The following is a 23,604-nucleotide window of genomic DNA, read 5'->3' as shown; positions in this document are numbered from 1 at the left end:
ATGAAGAGACCTTCATCTGTGATGTAAAAACTGACAAGGTTTTCTGAAGTTTGGATTCAAAGCTGCCTGGACCACGCACCAAGTGTAGGAAGGTCTATTCTACGTACTGGTCTTTCTTCGTTGATTCAAAGATGTCTTTTTGTCATTTCTTATGGGCAATGAGAAAACAAGGAGCGGCTCTACATCTTAACTGACTCTGACACTTCTTGTCAGACAAAGGCATGTTTATGAATGGAATATCTTTTCTGAGAGCATCTTTCCCATACTGAACACCAACAGGACTTTAACGGCACTATGTGAAAGTCAGGAGGGAACACTCCTCACTACAGCACCAGGTTAAACAGGATGAAAACTACTCCTGTATACTGCAACTATGCATACATATTATATGTTTTACAGACTAGTTTCTTCTAGAGTAACCTTGCTTGTTGTCATCTGGGTGGTTGGATGCTGAACTCTCAGCAGGCTGGCAGGGAAGGTGAGCTCTTATCACCAAATAGACAATAGTCTATAGTCAATAACTGACTGTCTGCCATAAAACTTGCCAGAAAAGCCCATTGAGCATGCTGCACCCAATGCACAAGTGGGAAAGCAGGGCTGCTTGGTGAGAATTAGCAGTGACATGATGCCTGATGGACAGAGCTCACTGCTGCAATTGTCAGTTGCTATGAATGGAGGTGGTGTAAGCATGTATGAAGGGCCTTCTAGAAGCTACTATCACTCTTGTATGATATATGGTCTTATGGAACATATGGAATATGACAGAATAGCTCTGTCACTCAGCACAGCCGAGTTCCCCTGCCAGAAGAATGGGCTGGGAAGCATCCCAAATTAGTGCACTGGCACTGACAACTGTAAAGGGTGCCCAGTGAGTGAGAATGAACAGAATGCACCTGGCTGAGGCAGGTACCCTGATAACTGCCCATGTGCTGGATGGCTGGAAGCAACCCGAGGATACTGCCCTTTCACTGCAGCACAGAGCGGTGGGTCTTTGTGTATGACAAAACTCCCTGCAAGGAGTTCTTCCCAGGTCACTTCTGGGTTTTTATCTGCAAAGGAAGATGAGCAGATTTTAGTCCAGCTCTGCCAACTCTTCTGAATGGAAGAGGACAAAAACTACTGTGCTCTGCTGCACTGCTGTCCTGCTTAACTGTCTGCTCTAACTCCACAAATGTGCTGACAACTTTAATGGAAGCCTGCAAACAATTAACCAAATGCTTACCTTCTTCCTCAACATCGGAGATGAAAACCATGTTCGAGGCACAGGATGGGAAAAAAAAAAAAAAGGATAATATACCTTGTAAATCTCTGAGTATGCAAATTACTTCTTGGACCACAAAAGAAGCCATCAGCTGAGCAGAATTCAAGATTAAATAAAAAAGAAATAAAAAGACTACATCCAACTGTTTGCTGTGATGCTTCAGCTTCTTACAAGCTCGGGCTCTAAAAATGGGAAAGGACAAACTTTTGTCCAGGGAGGAGAGCAGAGCCATGAGGCAACAGTACTTCATGATGCAATGAGAACCAACTCATGGCTAGCAGATGCATCAAGTTTGGGAAAAACACCAAAACTCGTATTCCAGCTTAGTTAAATCATACTGGTTATATATCAGCAACTCTCAGACGGTGACTTTTTTAATAACAAGAATGCCAAAAGTGGAGTTAAGATTACAGTAATACAATTATACTTTTAGAAAGTTTCTAAGTTATACTCAAGCACGTGGCTGAGTCCCTGTTTTGATCTGTGATGTAGCAGGGCCATTTTTCCACAGATGACAAGAATTCAGTTTAGTTAGGCCTGCATATACCTCTTGGTACAAAAATGGCTGCACAGAAATTAAAAACAAGAACTGGAAAGTTGTTGCTTCTTGCAGGACTGTGGGTTGATCAAGAAGAAATTGGATCCAGATTTCTGTTTAAATTCTGGTGTTAATTATGTGGTGCAACTCCCTCTGAAATTAATGAAGCTGTGCATGTAAGAAAGGTACAATTGAGCTATTTCTGCTTCCTCTGTTATACACGAAGGTTTTCCCAGTCTACTATAGCACAGGGAATATTTAATTATTAGCGGGTGCAGTTATGTCAGCAACTACTACGGGGAACTCCAAAACTTTTAAGATGTTGAATAAAATTTTTAGGAAAACAGAAAATCCCTTTTACAGAAGGCATTTAGGTTGTTCAGGACTTTCAGTGAACATGGCAAAAAATTCAGCTTAAGTTTAACGTGAGAAACTTGGTGCCTCGTTGAACATTTAACATCAAACCTTCAAATACGCCTTGTAGGAGTAGTTTGACTGCCAAACTGTTCATACAAAACACTCAGCACAGAACATCAGCACTCACCTAATCGTAGCCATACTGTACAGGAGTGAAACAGTTCATTTTCTCTTATCATTTGTTGTTTGATAACACTGTACTAAAAGAAAACATCATGTAGGCCAAGCAGAAAATGACAAAAACAATTCAAACAATTAAATGAGTTTAGCCAGCATACAAACGCTTCAGAGAAAAGATTCTCAATATATTTTAGAGAAGAAGCCTGAACAGATACGCTAGGTTCACACCCTGCTAAAATTTTAAAATCTATCATCTTATTTTCATTGCACATCCAGTTTAGTCTCATGTGGATATTTTCAGCGTATAGTGTAGATCACGCTTTTATTATTCAAACAGTTTCACTACATTAAAGCTGAGATTCAGCATTACTTATGAAGTATTTCTGTTGCCTTTCAATAGACATTTTTAATATCTGTTACCGTTTTTCCAAAGGAAAAAAGCAAAGACTTATCAAGATGAAATATCATCCTTCCTTTGATAAATTATTTGAGTTCTGAAAAGAGCTTACTAAGTCTGAGGTTTTTAAATTGTGAGTCACGTTTGTGGTTATTTAGTTCTTTGCTTTAATTTCCTGATTCGACCATATTAACAGAGATTAATAATTATGCAATTACGCTTTTTAGTGAAAAGAAGCACTTTGCATAGCATGAAAAACATTTTGAGAACTGCTCAACACCGAGTGTCTTTCCAAATGCTCTCTAACCTTTCAGTAGTGTCTCAGGCTTATCCAAAGCCACTGAGGCAAATGGGAATGTTTCTGATGTCTTTACTGGGACTCGGATCTGACCCAAACCTAACAGGTATTACAGTTCAGCCATAAAATTTGTCAGAGTCCAACTATTGTATGAGCTTGTCTTCAGGAATTAACATGTTTTTTCTTTCCCCCAAGTGCCCGTATCGAACAGGAGATACAACCAAGATGCTCTCTCTGACAACTTTACAAGTTGCACAGCACCTATGCCAGGCAGCAGATACAAAGAAGAGATTTATGATTCCAGCATCATGAAACCCAACAAAATAGAAAACAGGATTCAGCCACCTCACCATCTCATTAAAGAAGAAAACAAGCTAGCTTTTAACAGAGACCTACAAGAAAAAATGAGCATTAATGAAAGCTCTTTTTCAAACTCAGTTGCTAACTCTTTGCTGCCAAAATCAGAATGTTTCCAATCTAAAGCTTTAGGACAATTAAGTCATCTCCTACCTGTGCCCGCAGTGTATGAACAAACAAGACGGATTTGTATGAAGGAACCCAAATATGGGCATATTAGTCACCATGCTACAAGCCTAAATGAACTGGACAGTGATGAGAGAATGACTGTGAAGCTTGATCACGACTCTGAGAGTGAGCGTGTGATGGATGTAAGACCCTCTGGACAAGTTCCATTTGTGCTTCTAAATTATCATCATGTTTTAGCCAAACATGGCACATTTCAAACTTCATCATGTACAGCAACGGGACACGTAGGAGAAAATTATGGATACAATTCTGAGGAAGTAAATACGTTTATGTACAAAAACCAAAGCCCCTCATCAGCCTCTTCTCCAGAAACCCACAAGGAAACGACACTACCCCATTATATTGGAACTTCTGTAATAATAGCCAATGGAAGGTGACAGTAGTAAAAGAGTATTTACATTTAACTAAGAAGCCAAACAGTAATGATTTCCAAAAAGCATGAGAAAACATAGTTACATTTACTGAGCACAGCTGAAGGTCAATGAGGGACAGACTTGTGTGTTCCTGGCAAGACATGTGTGACAGTACCTTCCAGGCGAGGAAAAAAGAATACATCTCGCTTCAGTGCTTTGTTGGCAAAGCTTAAGCTCTGGTGCCAGTGAGAAGATTTGTTGCAGATCTTATTTTTGTTATTTTATAGTGTGCAACAAAATTAAATGATAGGTGTTATATGCAGAGGTTTATATGAAGAACAATTTTTCCCTTAATCCTTCCTTCTCAAAACACATTCAAGATATTATTATTTTCTTTTTGTTATCATTATCATAAACTGTACACTCTAGATTAGGTATTTTTGACAAAGTGTGAAACCCTACATCAGCTACCCGCCCATCTGTTACACGTCCTGACAAATGAACTTTGTTTAAAGAGTGGTGATTTTTAGTATCTGTAATACAGTTGTACTAACCAAACATAATTAAGTTTGGAACATGCTTATTTATTACTTATCACACATTTTTTTCAGTATTCAGAAATTTTTACTGCCACCATTAATCTTAACAAGTGATGGTATTGTGACAAATTCATACATAAAAAGGTATGTATTTAAAAGGTTACAGGTCTTGTCATGGTGAATTGGCACAAATCACACAGCAGGAGCTAAAGATATTCCTCAATAAAAACAGTATAATAAGAAAAAGAAACTTCTAAAAAGTGTATTTTGCTCAATATTTTGGGATAAGGACTTGTTGTTATTCAAACCAGGTAGTCAAAATAACATCTTAATCTTAGCACAAGAAATGTTCTCTTTATTGTCAAGGGAATAATGAACATTTAAGCATGATTTTAAAATTATTTGTAGCCTTCTGAATTTGAAAAAGTTCAGCTTTTAACACACTGGACTTCATTAAGCATAAATCTCATTGTCAACACGAAGGTAAGATTCATTATTTGACTGATAGATGCACTTCACAAATTATGTCAATGGACAATCTCAGTAAGAAAAGTCTGAAGTCATTGCACAACCACAAGATGCAAGATTGCACTGGAAGTAGAGCAGGATACCTCAGTGTTTTGAAGTGAACACTTTGCACATGTCTCAGTTAGTCCAATAAACTAGCAAGTAGAAGGCATATGCCATACATTTGAATTTTGTCCAGCCTACTAAGAATAGATTTCCCCTTTTTTCACTTCTCCATAATGTTTGCAAACCAGGAAATAAGGAGACGTATAGGATCTGTGAATGTTTTACTGATGAGTCTGTCCAGTTTGTCTTTCCATTGCTTCCCCAAACAGTCTTCATGTGCTTTGGACAAAACAATGAACACTCCCCACGTAATAGATGTAAATACCAACACTTAAGGCTGTTGTAGTTCTGAGCCAGCTGTATTTAGCCCCATTTGTTCACCCAATTCAAGTTTACATTTTAGAAGCTTTCTCCCTCTTATCAGATGCTCTAGAAAGAGACCTTTGCTAAAGAAAATGCTTACCTGGCTTGTGTAATATGGAAAAATACTTGCTCATGGATTGCACCTTGTCAGAGGAAAATGTAATGAAATACACACTCTCTTAATTACACGCCCTCCATCTTCTACGTGCAGCAAAAATAATCAGTCACCTCTTTGTATGTATGAATATTTATTGCTATGAGTAAACAAAAATACTTCTAACACATCTGAAAATAATTTTCAGTATTTTTATTGCTTTTGATTAAAAGTTTAACAGAGAAAGCTTTGTTATGAAATTGAATTCATGTTCGCTTGGAAACTCAGTCGTCTGACTTCATTTACTAAAAAACATATGAAAGATATCTTTCATGATAAATATGATCAGAAGTACCGGATCTGACTTTTTAGCAACAACATAAAATGAGCGAAACCAAACCAACACCTTCAGTTTAATTGCACTCCTTCGTTCTTCTCGAGCTGGAGAATGTGGCAAAGCTATAGAAATGTTATGTGTGAATGTTATTATCATTCTGATGTTATGAATTGCCGAGACATGAGCTGGCTTTATAGTGGCTTTCTTTAACGGCCTTCCCAGCCAGTGTTCCTAATGAACGCAACCAACTTCTTAAAAGGTACGATGATGCTAAGACCTGTATGTTAATTTTCTCAAATTAAAGCCATGCCCTATTAAGGAGAAACTGACATTGCATCATTAAAAAGAAACCTGATGCACAACTGCTTCATACTGCACGTCTCCCAATACCTCATTAGTGGCATTGCTGCACACAAAGTCAATCTGCTGTATTTTCCTGTTCTTCTAACTATTTCTCATTACAAAAACATGTTTTCAGGAACATATAAATTACGCTTCAGTCAAGAAACCTCCACTGATATTTTTCATTAAAATACCACAAAATATTTTTCCAGCCTCTACCTTGTTATTCACACTTTCAGGCTTTATTCAACAATCTCAAGTAAAGGAGGTGTTCCATCACCCTCCCACAGAAGTTTTACAGTATATGAGATTCAGATACATGAATTTCCCTGTTAGGAAATAACGACTCAATTACGCATTCACATCTGATAATGCATTGTAGATTTAAGAAAAGATCTGTGATTAAAAAAGCAAATGTGTGAAACATTTTTCCTGCCATTCAAAACTAGAAACAGCAATTGCATATTCACAGCTGGAATGTGAGCAAATTACATTGAGAGAAAAACACGAGTTCAGACACTGACTTTCAGTCAGTTAAACTACAGATGTTCACAGTACGTTAATGCTGCAGAATGCGATGTGGCCAATGAGAGTGGCAATGCTCCCAGCAATTGGAAAAAATTATCACACAGAAGTGGAGTGGGAATAGGACTACATTACAAAAAGTGCCCAAATTTCTTTCAACTGTACATATGTGAGCTAATATAGATACTTCTATCAGAGATGCCTCTTTCGTGCAACGTGACAGGATTGTACATCTCGGGGGAGGGCAGGGCTATAGCAAGTACATGTGGAATGGAAGAGAGAGAGTTGAGAGAGGGAATATCTTACCAAACCCTAAAGTTGAAAACATGGCTCCCATATTGATGTCTCAAAAGTTTTTCTCCTATTCATGGAAACTGTGCAGTGTAAATAAGGTGGTATGGAAACAGACTTCTCTCCTGGTGACAGCAGTTAGGTCATTTCTAAAGGGCATTTCAGTAATTTAACGAAATTGAGTACATTGGGTTAAAGTTGTAAAATTTGAGCATATCTCACTGTGATAAAGCAGAAAGGCTGCTTTTCTGAAGGATACCTCCCAGAATATCAGTACTTGCCTCTAAAAACCACAAAACATAGCACAAAGGATTTTCTCAACATTTCAGTCATACTTCAAAATTAACACAGAGATAGTATTACTATGTCATTTTTTTTTTTTTTCCTGAACATTAGGTTTTGCTTTTTTTATATAATGCAGATATGAGCTATTTGGCAAATGTAGGAGAAAAAGCACGCAAACCAAACAATCTATTAATGCTCAAAATTATATATGTATTCCCTAAAAATGTAAAGCATTTTTGCTTATTTATTATGTAAAACAAAACTGTTAAAATGATAATAAAGTCCTGTAGCCAAAGGAAAAATGAGTTTGATTTCTTTTTCACCACAAAACACAGGGCTTCACATTGTATATTGGAAAATTTATTTCAATTCAACATTTAATTTGACTCTTAATGTCTTACAAAATACAAGGATTTGTATCCCATTTAAGCTACATTGCATTCTAAAGGAAGAGTCTTGGAGAACTGAAAATAACACAGAATAGCTAACGAAACACTCTAATGCAAGATATTCAAATGCAGCATCAGTTCACAATTCTTCCCTGCAGTTCTCTTAATCAATTGATTGCTACAAGATGACAGTCGGCTGCATGCCACTGTTTTTTGACCTCTGTTCTTACCTCAGTCCAGATTTAATTTCTTTGCTGTCTGATCAGTGCTGTGCATCACTGCCACATCTCATGCATGCAGATGGCTTTATCAGAGCATTTCCCCCCAGGAATCCATCAGCTGTTGGCAGCACAAATCTTTGCCATGACAGCTATTAAGCTGTACTTCAGAAAACATTTATAGCAATTATCTGTTCCAAAGCAGTTGCAGAGAGTAATTTTTTTAGACTTGTGAAGTCTTGTAGCTGCATCAGAAAAAGTAGAGAAATTAAACAAAGTTGAGCAATAGAATAGCAGCATAAAGAATTAAATACTCCAATATTATTTCTAGATAATAGCCCTTGAAGTTTATATGATATTTCCTGAACAGATTTTTAAAAAGCTCTGAAATCTTATAAAACCTTTAATAGAAGTGAGATGCACTTCTTGAACTGTTACATGTTAAGTATGTTATTCTTTTTCAAACCTTTGGAAACAGCATTGGTCCTGCAGGGACGCAACCCACGTATTCGTTCTGAATGCAGACAGGTGCCAACACACCCAGCTCGCCCTGCAAAAAGACTCCCTGCTGACAAACAACCTCTACAGATATTTTCACAATGTGTGATGAGAACATGTGTAACAATCTGAGAGGAAAAAAAAAAAGGAAGTCACAGAAATACAGACAGTGATTAATGTTCTATGAAAGCACTTCATCAAGATATGGCATCAACCTCACACGGACGAAATGTTCCACATTTTAATAAAATTGAACAGTTTCAGTGCATTACTTCCGAGTCCAGAGATGCCCTAGTCTCTCCATACCCACGTTCTGAGACCACACGACACCACATTTGTCTGTCTTATGTAAAGAACAATACTAAAAATGATTTTCATAGAAAAACATTGTGGTTTTCAGAATGCAACAAGTTTGCCATAATAAGAGTACAATCAGTGGCTGTGATTCCTAGATATTCCCTAGGGATGAGTGTGGTATAGGAAGGTTCATGGGCTTTCCTGACAGTAGCAGCTGCTAGTCAGAATGACCTTATTCCAATGCTCTCTGTAAGCAGCATGCATTTTCTTTGTGAAGTTCTTTGATTTTTCTGAAAGAAAGGTCAGGTCTGTAACAAACACCTCATTCAACTCAAGGCCATTTGCCCAAGACAGCAGGTAGCTGCAGACATGCATGAAGAGGCCACTAAAAAATAGAGGCAAAGTAATATCCCCACATCACCTACCAATGCTCTGACAAATCCACAGCTGATAATTCTCACTTTCAGAAAGGAAGTTCAATGCTAAGTTTCTTCCCAAACTTGTTTTGGAATAATCTTAAAACACAAAGCAAGAATAAAACATGTGTTTCATTGCAAAGAACATTAAGAAAGCCAGATAGGAATAATAGCAATTATTACATTGCAGCAATTTAGTATTGAAAATACATCTGCTTTCTGCTCAGCACTTGCTTAGCTAAGAAGTTTTGCAAGTACTCCATTCTGCCCTTCCTCCAGGAACATGCTTTATCTTTTTCCCCATTGTTCTTTCAGTCCCTGCACCTAGAGTAAGGAAGAGCACGCTGTAAAGAAGTAATGCATGGCATTTAAAGTAAACTCTACAGCATTCATCACTCTATCTGAAATAGAAGCGGTATCAACTATGTTTCTAATTGGCAAACTCTACTGTAACAAAACAGACACTTTGAGAACTACAGATCTAAAGTTTTTAAAAATTCTATGGTCAAAAACTAGTAACAGAACTATGCTTTCCACAGCTAGAAAGGAAAAGGTAGAATTAGAAGTGAAAACACACACAGAAGTTGTGCGTATACACACTCGCGCACATATTACACGTGTATATATAAATGGGCTCCTTTAAAAACTTTATTAATTCAGATTTACATATCATTTTATGATAATATTTGCTTGATTCTGAAATAAAGGTAGTTGCCAAAAATTAACAGCCCAAAGCAGTTTGGAAAGCATCTCTGGGGAAAAAGGAAAAATTGGTGATCTTGTGCATCATTTCAGCTAAGCCAGTTAACAGCTGTCTACACTCCCCCGTACAATTCTACGAAGTACTGGTGTGCAGTCTTGTTTGACACAGATCACAAGGGGAAACAAAACAGCAGGGGACAGATAACCTAGCACACAAACTGATATATTGCGATATGGAGCATAAAATCCCAAGTGTGAGAGGGACAACTTAATTTCTAGCACTTGCTGCCAAACCACCTAAAACCTAATGTGAGGATTACTGTAAATTACCATTACAGACTAGGTTCTTTGCTTTAAGACTTCTTGGCTTTGTAACTGAAACAATCTACTAACAAGTTCAGATTGTTTATGAGGTGAACTTTAACCTAAAAAACCCATTTCTGGCTGGTAGACAAAAGTGCTTTGTAGAAATCAATCTGGCTGATCCAACTTTAGTAGGGACAAGGTACATAATAAGTGGTGTTGCCTACTGGAGGAAATGAAGCTGGCCACATCACACCTATGATAAACTTCTTATTTGAGAAAACCATTTGAAGTGCTCTGAGGCCAGACAGAATACAAAGTCATCTGGCACAGGAGAGAAACCCGATAATCTGCCTATCACACAGGAGCTCCCACATGCCTACCTCTTGTTGCTTTCCAAGCAACCAAGCTGTTACACCTAACCCAGAACCATGTGGCCAGCCCCAAAAGCAAGCATCCTGCTAGTCAGCAGATGTCAAACCTCGTTTTCAGTGGTTAGCAGAAAAAACAGGTGCCTGCTTTGGGAAAGGGATTGGAGAAAACAGAAGCAGTGTAAGAGAATTTGGACACAAGTAACTTTACGTTTTGTCATTTCCAGCATAGTGGTTGAAGTAGGGATCTTAAGATTGGGACATCTTCTCTTATTCGCTTAACTTCATCACTATTATAGTGATTAACTTGTATAAGAGTATTGAAATCAGAAGCTATACTAGTCATGACTCCCAGAGGACTATTCTTGCAGGGCTAAACCCTTTCAGAACACTGATTTAAAGGAGACATGAGATGATTCACTTAGATCCAATTAGCAAAGAAGAGCAGGCTAAAAATAAATTGGCTTAACCAATCATAGTTCTTAAGAGTTGATGGAAGACTCTCCAAAAACTCAAGGCAGCCATGACAGAGTTGCATACCTGTAACCAAAGCACAGTATGTAAGGTGTTGTACGTGTTCATGTGAAGAAGAACCAAGTCAGCAAGGCTCTACTTAGACCTGAATCTAAATATGGTGTTAGGCCCAGTAATTCAGAAATACATGATGAACTCTTCCAGATGATTCCACTGCAGACAGTGCAAAAATCAGAATCTAGTTAAAATGCAAATATTGTACTTCATTGTGCTAAAGCACAATAAAAACACAGACACCTGAAAACAAAATATTTAGCCACTTCGGTTTCTCACAGTGAGTAATTGAAGAAAAAGTTCTGTTCATTGCACAGTATTCTGTTGAAATCAGAGTCCGTTAAAAGAATCGATGCTTACAAAGAATGGCAACATAGATGAGTTTTTAAGACAATACAGAAAAACGAACACCTTCATCAAAAAGATAATTAACTCTTCTTAAATTGTTGAAGTTATACATCTCAAAGAACAAAAGACATCAGAAATAGGAAGAAGAAAACCAAACAAACAAACCATTGAACACTCTTCCCACTTCTACGCAAACTTAACTACTTGGTATTGAATAGTAAAGAAGAACTTCCTTTTGTGTTGTGAACTCTGAGAACTACTAATGCTTTGGGACTATGAGGTTTTTCAGCATGTCAAAGGAGTTGCCATCTGGATGCACAGACTCTACACCTTTGCCTTCTTCATGAACTTGAAGGAATCCATAATCATCAATCCCAACTATCCATGCCAATGGGCCCTCCTCATTGTGGAGACGAACCTGCTTACCACTGCAAATGGAGAAAACCAGACAGTTATTAATTAATTGACTGCACAAACAATTGAAAAATAACTTTGAGGACTCCTGTCAACTAGAATATTTTTGCATCTCACTTAACAATTAATCCTTTTTTTCTTTCAATTTTGGTAAAAGACCAAAAGACCATAAGTACAGGAGCTTCACTGTTAGCTATACAAATCAAAATCATTCTAAACGCCTTTGTTTTTTATTTTTTCAAATGATACATGTTAAATACCTAGATACGTTCTTTAACCTATCCACCGATTTTACTGTGTTTAGTCTTACCTACAGTATCACATCCTACTTAGGAATACACTTCAATTAAGTTTCAAAGGCAGTCTAGTAGAACACTTAAAATGGAAGACAAAACATCTATGAGTTACCTCAAAAAAGAATGTTGGAAAAAAAACATTATGCTCACCTGTGCACCCAGTACTTGTAGTAACGAGGAAGAACTCCATTGGGCCCTTTCTCCTGAAAAATATCTATAAGCTTCTCTAGCACAGTTACAGTTCTTGCAATAAGGCAGTCTGCAGTTAAAGCTTTCAGATTTGTCCCCTCTTCCTTATTAAATTTTGTGATGAGGTCATTGATGCATATGGTGGGGTTGCTGTTATTCACATTAAATCCAAAGCCTGAAGAAGACAAACCAAAAGAACAGCATAGCATCTGTAACTATGAATATCCTGTTACCATCAAAATGTTTGTACTTCATTTAGCTAATAGATATATATCATAGAATCATAGAATCACAGAATGATTATCTCTGAGGATTTTAACAGTATTTCTTCAGTCTTTTACACCTTTAAAACTCTTTACTTGCACAATTACAAATTGCAGTGCAGTTTTTGTTTACTGCCCTTAAAAGTATCTCCTCAAAACTGTGGAAGCAAATCCAGCACAGATCTTTCAACAAAAGGCTATCCTATCACAAGTTTTAGATTTAGGAAGACATTAAGTGGTAACTTATACAATATCCAGGTGAGAAATTTTTACTTACTGGAAGTTGACAGTGTGGAAACTGAAAGCAAATCATGTATCATACTCTCGGATGGAGTTTTATTTTTCAGTCTAAATGTAATTAAGATTATTTTCTGTTTACTACAGATAGCCGATTTCATTTTCTGAAAATTAAGCCTTGTTATTCAGCTGACAAGTTTTGTTTGATTTGCTGTGAAAAACCCAGAAAATTAAAGTTTGCTGTGCTAGTCCCCAGTTTGCTTAATCTATTTTACCACAGCGTATCTTTTAGAAGCCTCAAGTCTCTCACTGAAATTTCTCCAGCTAGAATAATGTTGGCAGAACGCCTTTCTGATTTAAATGTGGCTCTTGGGACCTTTTCTGCAGCCTGCTGAAACAGGCTTTGAGGGATGTAAAGAAATATACTGTATTACCTGTTTATTTTTTTCTCCTAATAATTTGGACTTTTCTTTCCTCAGATATTTATGATAAAACACCAGTCCTGTCAATCAAGTTTGCACCTCCGTCTGTTGGAAGGTCCAGATGCATTGCTTTGTGAATTTGCTATCACAGACTATTCTTACATGTTGTTAATTTTTATTTACTACGAGGAGAAGGATCTCTTCATCAAAAATAAGTTTGTGACTTCTAACTCATAAAAGAATGCATAAAAAAAGTCACAGTAACAAATTCCAAGATATCAATCCCACTGAAAGATTGGGATTGAGAAACGTATTACCAGGAAGAGAACTAATTGGAAAAAATAATGTGTCGTGCCAGGAGATCACAACTCAACTATTTAAACTCAAATAGAGTACCAAAAGATTCAAACATAATACAAGTGAAGAAGGAATGACAGTGGTCGTTATGACGCAGTTTTTATTGTCAGGCTGCATAATGTGGCCTTTAAGTCCATCTGCAGACTAAGAGCACTCAGGTGTGCACGTGTGAAGATTGCTGATGACACATCCAAAAACTGAAATGGACATGAAAAACACAATGAGATGATGAGCTCAGCTAAAGCAATAGCATCTGAGAATAAGCCTATTGGCTGGAATGTAGACAGCTAAGGTGAAAAATATTAGGTGCATAAGCACCTTCTCTTCACCCATGTGACAAAGGTAAAAAAATTAACATTTAGCACTGACCTTGCGGTATGTTGACACGGCTAACACAACTTTCAATTCAAGGGCAAGCACTGGCTTGAGCATCTATCCATTGCTCTCCTCTATTCCATACAGCCATGCCCTAGCTGCACAGTGAAGTAGACAGAGTTTCTGCAAGTCAAGCACACTGGCTGTCTCTTTCAACTCAATTATATTTTGCTACCTACATCTGTTCGGAATCTGGCCCTTACACCAATGAAGAATACTCTATAGAACTCCTCTTCCAAAAATCTTCCAAGAAAAAAAAGAATTTTTTTTTTTTTTGCTCTTTTTCATAAAAATGTAAACATGAACTGTGCCATCTGCGAGGCCTGAAGCACACAGTACAGGTGAAAAGGCAGGTCTGTTTCTTGTCTGCCTCTTCTCAGGCACTTCTCAAAGCAGTGTAGGCAAATAAATGACCTGTGCTTTTCATCATTATTATCATCATAGTATATTCTTTATTAGTGCTAAAAATCAGGTTAGGAAAGGAATCTGCAAGACTATAGAAAGAGGATAACCTCCAACAGGATGGCTTTCCTGTTGTGTAAGACTGATCTCACTTCTACTACTAACACAAGTAGTTAGATGTCACAAGTCACACTTACTGCCCTCAGTGCCATCACTGAAATGACGGAAACAATCCTTGGAGTAGCATACGAAAAGCAACTTTCTTTGGGCTGCAAAGTTTTAAGATTGAAAGCTGATGAAAATGTATGTTTTTGTTTATACTTCAGACATATCATCACCAAAATGACACCTATGGACATCAGATAGAATGCACACAGTAAATTTCCATTTGAATTTGAATGTTGTGGTGTTTACGATGAGCAGCTCCATGTGCAAAGCTAACCTATAATATGTAAAGAAATAATTGATACGATGAACTGTTTTTTCATCCATTTTTACTTTTCTTACATTAATCAGCTCAGGCTCTGGGAAAACATATGGAAGCAGTAAATGGTTGATGGAGCACAGAGAGACTCTTACTAGTGTCTCAGAGCAACATACCACTCTATACATGCAGATTATCTACAAAATGAGGATATAAAAATTAAATAGAAAATTTTATGGCTAGGCATGTATCACAGATGAAGCTGGTGACTATTTCAACTTTTTTGCTTGTTTGCATCTTAAAATTTACAGCATCTTGACATAAATAGTGTCAGGTTCACATCTTCTTTGCAACACATTTTACTTATCTACCATGCTATATTCAAATATAAAACAAAAAAATCATCTTACTTAATCTTTAATACTTGCTAAGGAACTTGCACTCATTTTTCAGACACATCACAGATAACTGTTTTTGGAAACAGACTAGAGTTTCTGCTGGCAGATATTTCAGCACCTGTGATGGAACTGTGCTGCTGCTTATTAGGAGAAGAATCTTCCTTACCAAATATAGCCAGAATGTATAGCCTTTTTGGAACAGGTCTTGCTAACTTGTAGAAATTAAATGAACAAAATGTCTGCTATTCCTTGCCCTGTCCCTCTCAGCCTTTCCAGCTACTTAGCAAATTTGACTTTTTCTGAGAACTAAAGAAAGGGATTAATTAATCAAATCATTAATCTGCTACTGCTTCACTGGCAACATTCCAATTTCTGGAAAGATATCAGCAAAAACAAGTTACAAATGGATTTAAAAGGGATGAAAGGAGAAATGAAAACATTACTGTGTGTACATAGCTCTTCTCCCAATCTAAAAGGGCATGTCATTTACTTCTCCTTATTTGTCAGTTGCAAAAGACAAGAAAACCTAAAAAGAATTAGTAATTTCTATTACTTTTGCAATACATCAAGGAGGACATTTTGCCTTCCTCTTGTAATGCTCTTTCTCTGAACCCCACTACATGAGCCCAGATGCTTGCACTTTTTTTTTTCCTTGTAAAGCATATGGAATTATTAAGATGTATGAAAACATTTACTTATGTGCTTTCTTTTGATTGAACATTGTACTTCATTTCTGTATGCCGGCTGTCACTACTTATTCTCATCATGTGAACTAATAAAGACATTAACAACAAATTTCTTTAAGAAAAAAGAAAGAAGTCTGAAAATAGACATTTACCAATAAGTATATGAAATGTTGTTTCAATAAGTGTAGAAGTTACCAGAACTCCACCAAGCTTCATAAGATCACTGTAATAAATATCATTTGGCCATTTTACTCGCAGGTCAATATCCTAAAGAAACAAAAAGATACACATTTAGAAACACTTTGCTCTCTGTTTCTATTAGAAGAACATGGTTCATTTATCACTCCATATTCTATATTTTCTGTACCTCTTTGCCAAACGGAATGTGATACCTTCAGCTCTGCATAATAAGAACCTTTTCAGGTGTTCCACAACTGATACTAAAAAGCCACAATAACATGGTTACATGTTTTACTAAGGAGGTTGGCAGCTGTCAGAGAAAAGTTTCTATTAAGTTAAAAAAGTAAGGTAGATAATAATGGCTTAGGGCAACCAAAAGGAGGACAAACAGTACTAGAGATTTATTGTGTCAAAATTATGAGGTATTTTTCTTCACTTACTTCATTCATTAGGCCCTATTAAGGATTTAAAGGATATGTTCAAGAAAGATGCAAACTGTGTCAGCACACGTGGAAAACTACAGATAAAGTGCAAGTGATAAGAGTAAATTCACAATAATATCAATGCTAGACTTGAGGATCTTTTCAGAAACCAGGCAAGGTGACAATGCCATTTTGAATATCAGAAAGGAAATTTAGCAGACAGGAGAAATTCCAGTTAACAGCCAAGTAAATGCTTTAGTAACGTCCTTAATACATTCAAGCGTTCGGCAGCTATGCTCAAGCAATACCACGGAGCTGGAAACACAAACTGTGCTGTATGACACCATTCCAGTGCAATAGAGAAGGTTTTGTTGTAACTACAGAACTGAACTGAACCTTGCACCGGCTACTTAAACACAGAAAGAAAGCAAATGTGCTTCCTGTAGCTTGAAAAACTGCATATGAACATATCCCAAGAGGCAAATTATGGGAGGTGCTCCAGGACTACAAGAGTCACATTCCCTCCTATTGTAGATATGAAATCCCTTTACAGGATGTGTGAAAACTGCACCTGGGTTCGTGTCCACTTTTCTGACAGATTTAAAGGCCAGAGAGGAGTCCATTATACATACATGGACAGGAAATACTAAATGATTTCGCTATCAAAGCATTTTAAGAGAATATCACCAATTCGTATTTGTTATGGAAAACAACTCTTGACACTGTGAAAGCTTTTATAGCAATACAGCACAGTTAAACGGTATTATCAGTGCTAAGAGATCTTCTGACAGTAACCAAAGGAGAGCTCAGTAGATCTTATTTAAGGAAAACATACACCTGTAAGACACCACACACCAGCATTGCAACTGACGTCACTAACAAACATGAAAAATAACCAAGTTGATGATGTATTTAATGATGCAAACTACACAGTAAAGACTTGTGTTGTTTGCCACAAAACAAGGCTCCGCATAAATATCAATGTCACAGAAATGATGGGAAAGCCACAGTGGGAATGAAGCATGTTCTTAATTTCCTTTATAGAGAGAAATTTATGCTGTTGTCAGAATGGGAAAGTAAAACACTCTCTGAATATGAGCTTGTTTGAATTTGCAGCACTAACATATGATAGTAAAACTTACAATTGGAACTGTCATGTTTTCTCAAAAAGAGCCCGGAACAAAAGCCTCAATCACGGCCTATTTAGAGTTGCAAACATTCATGACAGAATCCTAAAAACAATGACTGGCTGATAAACTGAGACACATGTATTTTGTATCTGCGTATGGAAATCCTGACATGGATTTTGGGGATAGTGAACCACATTAAATTGTGTTAAAGCAATATTAAGATTCTGACATACGCCCACAGAGGTATGGAAATTCAGAAGTAAGAATGAAACCACTTTTCTAAATTAGCCCATTGTTTTCAGCTGCTGTGGTACGTCTGTTCATCCGACACCAAGAAAAGCCAAGCGATGCTCAAGTCCAAAGGGAAAATTTAAGCTTTGACTTTCAGATAAATCTTTGAATTTCCGTGTTTTAATGTATTTGAGTCTGGACCCTCAATGTTATTTTAATCCATTGTCTTGTATTTTATTTACTGGGCAGGGGAGGATGGGATGGGACATCACAACAACAGAATTAAATCCTCTCAATTATTGTATACTGGAAGATTTCTTTAATACGTGTTTCTCTACTGTCAAAGAGATTGAGTAGCTTTGTCTTGGTCATATCAAGCTACTCCAAATAAGTTTGGTACCACAATATCTACATTATTAGTTCACATTATATTCATATGAACACTTAGCATGTCAGTCACATTGTTCATCTAGAATGGAATAAAATAGAATAAAAAGACACAGGTAGGCATACAGAAGCAAAAACTCCTAAATTAACTCCTTCAGTCAGACTCATATTCTGTAAAACTAACCCTTGTCCCTTCCATTATAAATGGTTAAATTATTCACTCCAGCCAAATACTTCATACTGTAAATTTTAGCCTGAAGCATTTTGCTTTTATAGTCAAGTTATGAAGCACTGAAGTTAGAAGGTTTTAATAGAAAGGCTGACAGACCCTAAACTACAGCAAAGCTACTGGGTGCCACTATAATAAAGTTCATGTGTAAATGTGTATAAGTCATTGATTTTCTGTAATATAGGAAACATATGCTTTAGTTAACTACTTCTGTAAAATACCAAAGTTTTATAGTTAGCAAATATTAGGAAATGGTAACATTAAAAAGGAGATATATGAGGTGCTGAAGAAGACTGGCTCTTCATTTTAATACTGATGACAGGACACTTGATTCCCTCTTGAGAGCAATACTCCTAAGTTCTTGCCTTAGAAATCAGTTTTCAACCTTAAACAAGAGTTGGAAAAATCCTTTAGAAGGGATAAAGTGACCACTGAAACAGCACTGACAAAAAAAGCAGAAAAGGATTTGTCAATTTTATTCGTTTTTCCTTCCTCTCACTTCCCCTGCTACTTCAGAACCAAAACAAATTAACTCAATTGTTAGACAAACAAAAATGACATTTTCTTCACTGCTGAAGATTGAATCTTAAGTTTTGTCAGATTATGAGAGAAGTGAGGGTAGTATACTCAGCTCAATAAAAGACAGTATTCTCCATATGCATACTAGATTTCTTAAAACATAAATAGTCAAGTATGTATAAACTTACTACTGTTCTTCACCACTGTATCAGTGTTGAGTCATTCAATGTATAGAAGACATAGTAAAAATTAGATTTTAATGAAAATTGAAACAAATTTTGAGAATAATTAAAATGAGATACCTCATATCCTGGGAATGATCTAACCGACTCTACCACTGCCAAGGACACTAGGTGTTGAATAAAAGGAATTCTCTGGCCCAAGTTGGAATGTAGAGGAATTGTGATATGTAAAGTGGATAGTGCACCACCAAGGGGACTGAGCCAAACATTTCCACCACGACCTGGGGAGGGGGAGAAAAAATTAACTTCAATGAAAGAGAAAAAACGTTAATAAAAGCATCATTTTTTTATTTTTTAAATACAGATAACTACATGAAAGATTCAGCAGTACCCATCTCAGAACATACAGTAAGTCCTGTACAGAAGTTTCCAAACTAATTTTGAAAGAAAAAATGATTAAAGTGCAAAAGTTCTTTAAAAACACAAAAACAAGCAGGTTGTTTAATGTGCATGCTGCTACTTGGTTTCCTAGAATGTCCTAAATGACTTGTTTCCAATATTTTCCTGGTACTGGGTAACAAACACTTTCCAGATAATATTGCTTTGTTTAAGTAAAGAAGTATTTGTGAAGAAATTTTGAGTCTAAAAAAATCCATCCATACAGTGAATCATCTTGACACAAGCTAGATTTCAGCCAGAAACTGATTAACCATCTTCATATAGATCTATGTTTAGAAGAGCTTATTAGCCTCGGCACTGTGCTTTTCCACCAAACTGAAAGTGACTTTTAAAGAAGTGGTAGCATCTTCCACAGAAAAAGGCAGAACCTGCTTGTATATGCTTGCAAAAGATTGTGAAAGCCCATGTGACATTTTAAGACAGTCCTGCAGACTCAGCAGAACCTCTGTCTCAGAGCAAGTCAAGAACCAGTCTTGTTGCAGTTAAATCAAAAAGGAGTTCTGATTTGGAAGTCTGACTTGTATTACACTAAATGCATAGTGATGGCAGTTTGCATGACTGCAGAGACTTTTTGGCAGAAACTAGAGGACCAGTAAATCATTTCTGCAAAAGCCACCAAACATCCTGAAAATGTTTACTTTGGTCTCCGCTAACTTAGGTTTTGAATTTAAATCCACAATTCAAGCAAGAGAAGAGGACACTATTATTCTGTAGTTTATTATCAAAAAATACTTATAATGTATCTTTAGTGCTATGTGACATTAAAATGTTCTATTCTGTATGTTCAGTATGCATTTATAGAACTAGAAGGAAACTTACTAACCTTTCCCTTGTGTTTGTCGAACAGCGATTGCTATTAAACCCATCTCCTCAGGCAACTTGAACATTAACCTGTCAATTAAGGAAAAAAAAACATGCTTATCAGCTGGAACACTAAGCTACATTCATGAGAATTTAGGTTTAAATATCAGGTAATATTTTACATTAACATTGCGCTACCATTTATCCTTTTTCAGTTAATATTTATTCTTGAGCTAAAAGCATTAGAATATTTTAAAACGATTAATTGAAAAATTATCATGTAAAACATTACTGTATCTATTACACTGGAAAAAATTATAGCTATAGTTCACTCAAGGTGCCTTCCAATAACACACGTTTTGCATTTCTTCATATTTTCTTGAATTGCTTATTTTTTGTGTGCTACTATCTTCAGTAAGTGACAACTAGCAATTCTAGACATTTGTTTCTACTTAAAGCAATTTTTTTTTCATACTATAGAATATAACAGCAGCAGTTTCTGATTATTTAGAAAACCAATATGGTGGCAATAAAGCAGTTTAAAAGATACACTATCCCCTGAGAACTAATTATGATTTAACTACAGTAAATAAATCTACACCTTCTGAGAGCTCTAGAGAACACTGGCTTATTTTAGGCTTGTGTTCTGCTTTTAAAATAGTTTCACTTAAAAGAATACTAACTCTCCTCTGGGGATAAGTAGAAAGTGCACTTTAACACCACCAAATGAGTCAATGCTAGACTTAAAAAAGAAGAAGAAAAAAAAACCCTACTGTGAGAACTTTGTTCAAGCTGCTTTAAAACAGATCTGAATTGTACTATGATCCTTCTTCAATTCACATTTTTGGGAAGAGTTACTTAACAGATAAAATAGATATTCAAGATGGTGCCAGCAAGGCAAACTCGGAGAGAGATTAATAGTCTAAAACTCTACTTCTAAAATGGGCACAAATATAACGTTGTTCATTCATACAAAAGTGGTCTTGTCTTAGAGATAAGTGCAGCCCAATCTTTCAAAACTATTTTCTCTGAATTTCAGATACATATGAAAAGTGCTTAAAGTTCTGAAATCAAACATCACTGTGTGGAAGGGACCAGCTCCAAGCACAAGCATGGCCCCACTGCTCACCAGACACAAATATTTTGGCAGACATCATGCTAAGGAACCAGTCAGATGTCCTACCTTGCAGTTTGAAAAGGACATCAGTAACTCGAAGGGCAACATCAATAGCAAGAAGATTCAGAATAGCTTTCAAAGGGTTGTCTTGCTTTCATAATGATCAAAATGGTACATTATTTGAAGACTAAAATAATGCCTGGACTATAAATGTCTTTACTAATTAGAAATGTTTTTGAACCAAAACTAACAAAAGCCTTGACAGACCCAGCAAAATTTTTCCACAGGACCACAAAATCAGAGAGATGTTGTCAATACAGTAGCCAGATCTCTTTGACAATCTCTTTCACTGAGTTACAGTTTGACAATCATAACTTTGGACACTACAAATTATTTGTCAAGACTATGATCACTAATCTACTGTCAGCATTGAGAAAACACCTCCTCTTATGCCAGGATCTAGCAGAAAATCCTAGGCAGCTCTTCATGCCCATGTGGCTTCAGCACTGTCATCTGGGAACAGCATGATTTCAATTACAAGTTCATAGCTTTGCAACAAGAAAATCTAATTTAAATTTGGAAGCTCAGTTAAGAAGAGATTACAGGCTTTGTCAAAAAACACTGATTTCTGTTTCTTCTCTGTTCATACTTGTTTATAAATAGGGAAAAAAATGTAATTTGCTGCCACGTTTGGAGGAAAATAATCAAAGCAGTAAAAAAATAAGTATGAATCCAAAGCACAGGCTGTAGAACAAAGAGATATGATCAACAGAATGCATGAATGTAGCTATTAGAGGCTTGGCAGCAGGTAACAACTTATTAAACACAGAGACTGAGTCTGTGCTTTTAAGGGTCATGAATATGTTATTCAAGATGGACACAACATGGGGAAGTTGCTAATACCCAGACTGATGTAGCAAGAGAGAGATTTATTTTTACTATTTCCTGAGATTGTTCTGGGAATACCATGAAGTCTAAGATAGTAAAAGAGAAGAAAACAACACAACCCTCACTCAGCTTCGGGGCTATGTAAATTGTGTGTGCTTGCTAGGTTTTTTTTCTGAGAGAAACAACTTGTATTTTCCCTTCCAGAAAGAGAAACTGTACGTGCACTTTTTTGCATTTCAACTTCCCCTCTTTTCTTTCAACTTAATCAGTTGCAGACGTAACTATTTCATTTTCCTACAAAGTAACTTAATCACAATGTTCACCAAGTTTTTCTCCTAAATGTTTGCCTTTGTGAAATTCTTTGTTCTTTATTCTGTTCTGTAACAAAATTGCTCTATAAATTAAGTCAAAAGACCACACTGAAATATAAGAGCAGGAAAACGTGGAACATCTGAAAACAAATTTATCCATCAGGAAAAATATCAGACAGCACTTATCTGGCCACAGATGAAGATACTTGAATTGTATGTAAATTTTTCTTTTCTGCCTTGGCCATTTTTGTGGGATTTTCCGAAGTGTAAGCAAAGCGCTTTTGGTATGCAAGAATATTAGAACAGTTGAAATATGAAAACAGATTCTAGCATAATTTTTATAGATCCTGTAACACATAGCATGAGTGCTGTCAAGAGCAATAAACAATACCTAATTACTTAAAAGAAATTGTAAGTCTGAGAACGTATCTGTCTTTATAACTACTCAACACAATGACTTTTCTTCTGACGTGAATGTTGTATGGGAATTGAAACCACAGAAACTATGTTTGAATTATGTTAGCGGCCTGACAACTATAAATTTCATTGATGTTGTGGGTTTAAGGTTGAAATTCTCATTAATGCATCCTGCTGTGTTACAGTATTGCAGAGGTATTACAACAGGCAGCATTACATTCCAGATGTTAAAATACCTGGGCACAAGTGGGTGAGTTATGAACAGATTTCTCCCTTCACTCCAAGTTTCTGAAAATCCCACTCTCAAATAGCTTGTTTGTAACTACTGTTTACACAGGAAATTATAAAATAACATAAAATCTTTCAATGTTCAGTTGAAAGGAAAATAACATATCTTTTGATAAGTTTCTTGTACTATTCTGGACAAAAAGGTGGCCTGAACACTTACTTTACTGCTTTATATCCACTGTTTTTGTTCACTACATCCAGTCTGAAAACAAGCAGTGTTGATACCCACTA

At 36.4% G+C, this 23,604-nt stretch overlaps 2 protein-coding genes across 3 annotated transcripts in view; one reads left to right on the top strand and one right to left on the bottom strand.

The window, feature by feature from the left end:
- The window catches only part of SIM2 (SIM bHLH transcription factor 2), a 55,651-nt gene extending 50,928 nt beyond the window's left edge, over positions 1 to 4,723 (top strand). The window contains exon 11 of the mRNA XM_042867990.1: positions 3,227 to 4,723. Coding sequence (XP_042723924.1) covers positions 3,227 to 3,954 — 728 coding nt within the window. The 3' untranslated portion in view covers positions 3,955 to 4,723. The remainder of the gene's footprint in view (positions 1 to 3,226) is intronic.
- A 2,894-nt stretch (positions 4,724 to 7,617) lies between these two features.
- HLCS (holocarboxylase synthetase) overlaps positions 7,618 to 23,604 on the bottom strand; it is a 115,763-nt gene continuing 99,776 nt past the window's right edge. For both annotated transcript variants that reach the window (XM_042867988.1, XM_042867989.1), the window contains exons 7-11: positions 20,375 to 20,442; positions 19,213 to 19,373; positions 15,965 to 16,079; positions 12,210 to 12,423; positions 7,618 to 11,777 (exon numbers count right to left, since the gene is read on the bottom strand). In XM_042867988.1, coding sequence (XP_042723922.1) covers positions 11,609 to 11,777; positions 12,210 to 12,423; positions 15,965 to 16,079; positions 19,213 to 19,373; positions 20,375 to 20,442 — 727 coding nt within the window. In that variant the 3' untranslated portion in view covers positions 7,618 to 11,608. The remainder of the gene's footprint in view (positions 11,778 to 12,209; positions 12,424 to 15,964; positions 16,080 to 19,212; positions 19,374 to 20,374; positions 20,443 to 23,604) is intronic.

The sequence above is a fragment of the Lagopus leucura genome, unplaced genomic scaffold (assembly GCF_019238085.1).
Source record: "Lagopus leucura isolate 7727_CA_CO unplaced genomic scaffold, USGS_WTPT01 Super-Scaffold_100001, whole genome shotgun sequence".
Classification (NCBI taxonomy): Eukaryota; Metazoa; Chordata; class Aves; order Galliformes; family Phasianidae; genus Lagopus; species Lagopus leucura.
Note: the sequence above shows the minus strand (reverse complement) of the source record. Positions and strands in the feature narration are given on the sequence as shown.